General features: G+C 43.0%; 1 protein-coding gene across 1 annotated transcript in view; it reads right to left on the bottom strand.

Moving 5' to 3' along the window:
- LOC103380080 (zinc finger homeobox protein 3-like) overlaps window positions 1–7,217 on the bottom strand; it is a 17,425-nt gene extending 10,208 nt beyond the window's left edge. The window contains exons 1-5 of the mRNA XM_025056194.1: window positions 6,682–7,217; window positions 2,993–4,643; window positions 2,365–2,903; window positions 2,065–2,278; window positions 1,312–1,419 (exon numbers count right to left, since the gene is read on the bottom strand). Of these exons, the coding sequence (XP_024911962.1) occupies window positions 1,312–1,419; window positions 2,065–2,278; window positions 2,365–2,903; window positions 2,993–4,607 (2,476 nt within the window). The 5' untranslated portion in view covers window positions 4,608–4,643; window positions 6,682–7,217. The remainder of the gene's footprint in view (window positions 1–1,311; window positions 1,420–2,064; window positions 2,279–2,364; window positions 2,904–2,992; window positions 4,644–6,681) is intronic.
- Window positions 7,218–8,285: the final 1,068 nt, after the last annotated feature.

The raw sequence follows: 8,285 nt of genomic DNA, 5'->3' as shown, positions 1-8,285 counted from the left end.
CTCCACATCGAGAGGAGTCAGCTGAGGTGGCTTGGGCATTTACATCGCAGGCCCCCCGGACGCCTCCCTCGGGAGGTGCTCGGGCGCCGTCCCTCTTGGAGGAGACCACGCTGGAGCGACTATGTCGCTCGGCTAGCCTGGGAGCGCCTCGGGGTCCCCCCAGAAGAGCTGGAGGAAGTGTCGAAGGAGAGGGAAGTCTGGGTGTCCCTGCTCAGACAGCTGCCCCCGCGACCCGGCCCCGGATAAGCGGTTGATGATTGTTTTTTGATTGTTTTGATTGTTTTTATATTTTATACTTTGTCCACATTACATTCAGGGATGGCTCAATCTAATCAGCATCAGTTGGAAATTGGTCAAAATGTCATGAACGAACATAAAAAAAACAACAACCATAGCCCTTCTGATCCGACATCTAACACCAAATGTTCAACTTAAGGAGAAAAGAAGCCATTAGATATTATATATATTACATTGGTAAATTGTAAATAACTAAATTGGACTTTTCTGGAAGCATCTTAAAATTAAAGCACATTTTTATTCCTGTATAAAATATTTGTACAGCACTATAATTAATAATAAAATGCTCCAACACAGAAGGATAAACACAATAAATCTAGATTTCAAGTTTTTAACAGACACTGTGTTGTAGTCAAATTAGTTCAACACATAGTTCCGCTGAAAAGACATAAACCAAAAACTTGATTTTTTCTTAAAAGAATTTAACCTTGACAGAATGGCCTGAAACGCAATAACTGTATTTTGGTCTTTAGGCAAAATGGTATATCACTGATTTTAAGGACAAGTTGTAATAATCTTCATATTTGTATATCCTTGAGGTTTCATAATAACTCTCAAATTCTTAATTCAACAGAGCTGGTCCGCTTAGATTATTAACTGTGTCCTACTGCGCAAAAAAAACAAAGTAACTGTCTTTAGCGTGCTCATTGTCACAATGAAATCTGTTTGTAAGACAAACAAATACAAACGGATGCCTGCGACACACTCCAAAGGCAAAGGCATAGCAAGAAGTAGGTTTGTGTACACAGGTTTGCATCTGTAATGATAACATGGTCCAATGGTAAGGTGTTCTGAATTAATATATACTGAATTTAAAAAAAAAGTTCTCTTTCCTTCTTAAAAACCTTGTTCTTCGAAACCACACAGCTGTGGCTTTGTAAACTGGTGTGTGTGTTCAACCAAACTGCAGCTTAAAAATGACAATGATGATCTGACTCAGCTATAAATATTATATAATTGTTTGTGTGTGTATCCAGTACGGTATGTGCGCATGTGTAACAAATCAAACCTTACCTTTCTTTTCAGAAATCTGCTTCTCTCTCACGTTCATTGTGTCTTTGGTTGTTTCCAAAAGACCAAAACTGGTCTTACTGGAAATGCTGTTATCTAAGCCAACTTCTCCTGGGAGGAGAAAGAAAACGACAGATACGTCTGTTATGCAAACAGTGATTCGTGTACAACGCTCCCTATCAATCTAAGCGCAGTCTCTGCTCTAGATGGCGTCCTTCTAAAAGACCAATGTTTTTTCGACTTAGACTGCTTCTTTTTTCCCTCCATTCACTATTTATTAAGTATTGATTCTCCATTTGATTCTCCTTAAGGGTTGAGTAAAGGAAATATGGAGTTAGCACACATTAGTTCGCCTCAATAAGTCTTAATCCACACGCAGGCAAATAGCACGCTAGACTCAATTTACAGCTCAAGTGCTGAACTACTTAGCTGATCAGTTCAGTTATTTGGTCCACATCAGTTCGGATAATACAGGCAATGTCACATCAGAGTTCTCTTTTTAACCTGCCAGTGATTGACCTCTACCTCCCGCATATTGTTGTTCACAGATTTGCGGCCGTTCATTGATTAGCAGTTTCTATTTAGCTGTTGTCAGGGGTGATTGGGGATATAACAAGAATGCGTATTGACTAATCAATTTACTCAATCAATATCTTAGTAGCAACCATTACTCAATTTCTCACTCTTTTCACCTTAACCCCTGTCAACTGCCCTTACATCAGGCAGCACAGTCACACAGAAAGCCAGCCTGCTCACCTCTTCCTGCATCAGGGGCTTTCTTGATGGTAAAAATGGCTTCTAGCTCCTCCCCGTCCTTTGGCTGCAACTGTAAAAGCTCTTCCCTTTGCTGATGGGTTGCAGTTTGACTGTGTTTCAGCACTTGGAGTTTTGATGAGCAGGAGTGGTTGCACAGAAGACAGTGAAACAGCCACGAATCTCCATCAAAATCGCCGTCGTACTGCTGCAAGAACTGAGGAGATGAGGAAGAACGTAGACAATTCAATAACGTTGCTCATGCAACAGTTTTAAAACAATAATTACTTTCCAAATACTGACTCTGTAGACCCGTGCACTGGCTTTGTGCTGGGAACTCAGGGAGTGTCCTTGTAGCTTCTCAAGACTGCTGGTTACATAATCACACAGGTTGCACCTTAGCTGGACAGGGTTTCCCTTAGCAATAATGGCAGCACCCTCCTGACCTCGGTCTCCACCTTCCTTGAGGTGGGCGATCAGCTGGTAACGTGTGCGATGTCTGTCAGTCTGGCAATGCAAAGAAAAGTTGGCCCTTAGCGTGGTGGTGTAACCACACAACCTGCAGTGACAGCCACCTGCAACCAGGGAGCACCACTCGGACTGCGGTAAGGAGCGTGGTGTGGCCAAATGCTGTTCCATCATTTTCAAGCTGCTTGATGAGAAGAAGGCGCAGACCAGGCATTGGAACATGCCCTGAGTAAGTGTTGCTTTTGGGGACACTGACGGCGCTGGTGGAGGAGAGGGAGAGGGGGAGGGAGACGGTGTCAGCGCAGAGCCAACAGTGACTGGCCGCTCTGCGACCTGCTGACCGGTCAGTCGCACATTCAGGGAAAGCTCGGCGCCTGCAACAGATTGACACAAACCCTGTAGGAACTGTAGGAATGTTTTTTTTCAAAATGTACACTGGTCTGGTGTGAGGTGCACGACTCACCTTTGCTCTGTAGTTGTTCCAACTGTGACTGGAGGCTCTTACTGTGAGATAAATAGTAGCCTCTCTGGAGCCGTAGCAGATTATGCGTATGTTTCTCGCTGGTAGTGTGTATGCGCAGGTTGCGGGCAATGCTGGTTTCATAGTCACACACATCACAGCGCCATCGCTTACCATTAGAGCTGGAGTGTGCAGGTGGTGTGAGCTTGGTGGACTGAGGAGTGTGTGGAGGAGGATTAGACGGAGGGATCTTGTACGTTGGTTCTTCGTTTGTGTGACCGCCGAAGGAGCTGCTGCTGTTCGTAACTTGAGGTGTGTATACGTTGCCATTCGAGTGGCCCCCATTTTGGACGTTATTAAGGTGTTTGTCCGACTGCATGTGAATGCTGAGATTCCCTTTAGATGAGGTAGCATAGTCACACACCTCACAGCGATACGGCTTGTAGCCACAGACGTAGGTTTCACCCCGGGCCAAACGAGGATGGGGCTTCCCCGAGCTGCAGTATGCGCACACGCCGTGCGTTGCGCCGCCACACACACACTTGCCCCTTGAGGCACCGCACACACACTGGCCTCCAGTTTCTGGGTGCTTTTCCTTCATGTGCACTTGCAACGTATGCTGAGACTTATAGTGCCAGTTGCACTTGGGACATTTCAACGTTTTGCAGGAATTGCGCGAGTGCATTATGGTCATGTGACTAGTCATTGAATTCGGAGAGAGGTCTTGGTTGAGGTTTTTAAGAATCGCCTTATTTTGTTCTTCGTCCCTGTCTCCTTCCTCCTCCATTTCTGTGTCTACTTTGCTGACATTTGGTTCTGGAGCTTTGGCACCACATACACTGAAATTGGAAGTATAAGAAACCCCTGCCAGCCCATCATCCTCAGCGGGTTTGCTGGCAGGTTCTGTATCTGCATGTGGAAAAGCCACAGTAGACTGCTGGGATTTAAAGCTCTGAGGAAATCCAGAAATCCAGCCTAGATCTCCCTTAATGTCTTTTACCTCAGTGATGCTTGACAGGGCAGAAAAGGAAGATGGACTGTCGAAGTGCTTTGGAGAGGTGGAAGTCGTGGGGGAGGGCTTTGTAGTGGTGGATGTTTTGCTGTGAAGTGTGCCACTCTCCTTTGCAATGCTGGAAGAAGAGCTGTACTGGCTCTGCTGAGGTAATAAAGAAAATTTCGATTTGGTTTGGCTTTGGTTTAAGATGGCTACCTCCTCTTCCTTGTCTTCCTCTTCATTTTTGCCGCCGAGGGCTGCTGAGAAGTCCCCCGTATCTGTTGCCTCTTTTCTACCTACATTTACCCCCTCTTCCTTTCTCTCAACTGACAAACATCCGTCGCTGAGGCATTTTCTCTTCACCTGTTTGTGACACAAACTATTCTCCTGTAAACAGCGCTCTCTCTCTCTTGGAGCCTTGGACCCCTCTACGCCCTCCTCCTGCTGCTGAGGCAGGGTCAGTGGTTCTTTGGCAGGGGCCATGTCAGAGGTACGAGAGGATGAACCCTGTTCAGGAATGGCAGCCGGGGTCAGGAGTGGACGAGTTAAAGCCATGGTACTGGGGTCAGCATCTCTTTCTTCTCCTCCCCCTCTTTCCTCTCCTCCTCCCTCACCACGGTCCATAGCAGAGGCTAAAGCTGCACGACATTACGGCCCCACCTGTGGTACAGAGAGAGAAAGACATTGAAATACAGAGCAGAGAAAATGATTTGGAAAATAGTACGGGGGGGAAAAAAAGAGAAAATACACAAGTCATGTAAATAATATTGTATAAGAGTCGAGGCCATTGATTAGAGTCCCTGGATAGCATGTGTTCAATACAGCCTTCACAGCATGCAATATGGAGGCTGGTTACTCAGGGTTTGTGTTTGTTCTTAATGTGAAAATCAATAGCTCAAACACTAAACTAGGTTGAAGAATGTGGGTAAAGGCTACGCAGGAGGTCTATAATATTACTCAGGGGATCAGATTAAATAAGGAACTGAATCCTTTTCAGCTAAAGGGCTTCCACTAAACTGACACACTTAGATAAAAGCCGATGAGAGAATGTTTTCCAAAGCCAGTGTTTCAGTCTGTGTCTTGCTTTATATTCATAAAGACATTTTATTTTGTAAGCCATTTAATGACACATAGACAATAAAAAACAATATTTCTTTAACATAATTATATCTCAAACTTAAAAAAAAAGTATAACAAATATGTTGGCAATTTAAGCCTTTTTAAGGTTTGTTTATTGGGGTAGATATTCTCATATAAATATTCTCATTTACATAATTTAAATCTGGATTATAACAATTTAAAAAACCAAACAGATTCAACAGCGACCTGGGCCGTCACATGCATAAATACAGAATAACAGGCGCTTTCTTAAGAATATTAATCAGATTTTTGCCTGCACTTGTCATGGGTGGACAGATGGATGCCAGATCTTACTCCTCTCATATGCTTTATCACACAATCTCATTATTGACCTTTTTAATCAACGAAAGACCTTAATGTACCCCTTTTACCTTCTCTTTCAACCATCCCCCCACTTTCTCTTCCGCTCCCTCCCCCTTTTCTCCTCCTTCCATTTTGCAGCGCACCCCCCCAATTCCTCCCCACTGCAAATTTGTGATATATGGCTCATATCGCCAGCCTGATAGTGCTTTAATGTACTGTGTTTATGTCACAGGCCACAGACCCTTGCCCACTGCAGCTGTCCGCTGTCCTGCCAGAGAGCTCTCAGGGGCCAGAGCTTGCCTGCCTGCCTGCCTGCCAGCAGCTGAGAACAGTCTCTAATCTGATAAAGATTTTCATTTACACTGCAATCAATACCCCGTGTCTATCGGCAATGTAACTATTTATACAAGCATTCCTGGTCCTCCATCGATCACAAGTGCGGGAAACCATCATTTAACAAGGTGTGTGTGTGTGTCTGTGTGAGTCAGAATGTGTGTTAATCCTCCTGTGCACTGCAGACACACGTCTGACAGCAATGACATTATTGCCTTATCTGTGCTCTGGTTGTGTTTAAAGTTATAAATAGAGCTTGAGTGAGACTGTCCAAACGAACAGAACTGGTGTCTAAATAATAGTAGCTCTGTGTGTGTGCGTGTGTGTGTCGGATAGATAAAAACACAGGAGGGGTGAAAACAAAAGACAGTGACAGAGAGAATGCGAGAAAAGTTTTTGGTTGTACTTTAGAAAATATTGTTGTTGTAGTTTTTTTTTTTTTGTCTTTACCTTTGACCCGGACAAATACATATCGACGCACACCAGCTTTTTTAGCATAGACACCCAGCTACCCTGTCCTCCCCCGCTCTTAATGTAATATCGCTGCGTTGGTTGCTGTTATAGTTTTATCTATTGTCTGTGTCATTTCGGGAGCAACGGCAGAGAAGGGAGTTCACTCCTCGTTGTTGTGTACTGTCATGCTGTAGTGACGACAATGAATTCTTTCACTATTCGAGCCTTTGCTTCCAACGCAACGCGGCAAAACAACTAAGAGTGACTGCGTTTTGGTGTCCTGTAACAGGTGACGCAATTGCACGAACACGTCAACAAAGGCAACATTCGTAACAAAATGAATGGTCAGCGCTCACAAACCAGCACTACCCTGCCTTTACCCTCGTTCTCCTTAACTCGGTAACAGCCGCACCAACGCATCTCCCTCTCTGCTATTCTATCAAAAGCTCGTAAACAAATGGACACTTACATTTCTACGGAGGGTCCGGAACAAAGCTCCGTCTGCTGAGTGCGTAGCAGTCCTGAAAAGGAGTCGTAGAAAGAACACTCTCATTCCTTATGAATGATCCTCTGCGATTTTTTAACGGAGCCACCGGGTAGAGAGGAAAGGGAAAGGAGAGGTGAAGAGAGAGAGCAGCGCTATCCAAGTTGTTACTAACAGTGTAATTAAAGCTACATATAGGCTGTAGTAAACAGAAGAGGGGGTAAGGGACCGAGGGGTATGTGCGAGCTCCAGAGGTAGAATGAGTTTGATCAGTGCGGGGGCAAAAACACTTGGCTCTTTATTCCAGCTAATTAGTTTTTCCTTTCAAAAATGGCTGAGACTGTAACCAGTGCGCATGTGCGTAATTGCGCAGACGCCGCTAATTAGCCAGTTTGGGTAAAAAGGATTCCGCGAAGAGGAGGAAGGAGGGGGTGTCACACAGAGGAGAATAGAAAGAGAAATTAAAATGAATGTTTTATCAAAAATAAATTCTGTAAAAACACATATGTCCATATATTTTTTCCACATCATTTCTTTGTATGTGTTCTTTACACATTATTATTTTTTCCAAAAAAATGTATTTGGTTTATTTAAAATGACATAAATAATACAAATACATAAAAAAAATATAAAAAAAACATATACATAAAACGTAGTGTTCATTAAAAGGTCGCTAAATATCACTCGAAATAGAAACAGAAAGCGCCGTATACAGATTCACATATGAGGCAACACTCTGCGAGACCCCAAAAGGATGATAATAATGAAATATATATTTTTTAATATTCATGTTTCTGGTTTTTAGTACACGACAGACCAAAAAGCTGTGCTTTTGTGTTGTTGTAAAATAAACTGTAAAATATCGTCAATTTTGGCGCATCGTCCTCATTGTAACAAGTTAATCAACAAGATTTAAGTCCAACTGCACACCAAATGTTATAAAATAAGTACATTTATTAATATAACATCAGAAATTGAAAAAAAGGGAAATCACAGTTTCTTGTAAAATGTACTATTTTATTCACCGTTGAAGATAACCTCATAACCTCGCCGTAGGGCGGAAGTGTTGTTTTACGAGTTCTATTTATTTGTTTGTATATTGATTTATTCATTTTAAAGTTATATATATATATATATATATATATAGGCAGGACGTTGACGTATCACACTGAACATCTCTTATTCTGACAGCTCGCTCTCGTCGTTATGTTAATACTATTGTACTATTGTATTGTATTACTATTGCTCTCTCTCTCTCTCTCTCTCTCCGTGTGTGTGTGTGTGTGTGGCGCTAAAATAGCCAGTACATCGTCATGTTAAGAAGTTTAGAAACAACCAGGTGCTTCTTTTGTACTGGATGCAGTCAAGAAGAATAGTGAGGAGCAAAAGACGATGTCAGGTCAGGCTCAAGTGCGGAAGGAGCTGCAATGTGCAGTGTGAGATTGTTTTAAACATTTACCCTCTCATTTAAGAGGTTTCGGTTTTGCTAAGGTCAACACTAACGTTTGATTTAATACCAAATCACCTGTAGGATATTGTAAGAAAAAACAATAAAGTAATGTTATTGTCCTTGGATCTTTAAGCGGGAT

The sequence above is a fragment of the Cynoglossus semilaevis genome, chromosome 6, assembly GCF_000523025.1.
Source record: "Cynoglossus semilaevis isolate Cse_v1.0 chromosome 6, Cse_v1.0, whole genome shotgun sequence".
Classification (NCBI taxonomy): domain Eukaryota; kingdom Metazoa; phylum Chordata; class Actinopteri; order Pleuronectiformes; family Cynoglossidae; genus Cynoglossus; species Cynoglossus semilaevis.
The sequence above is the reverse complement of the archived record's forward strand: the minus strand, read 5'-3'. Positions and strand labels throughout refer to the sequence as shown.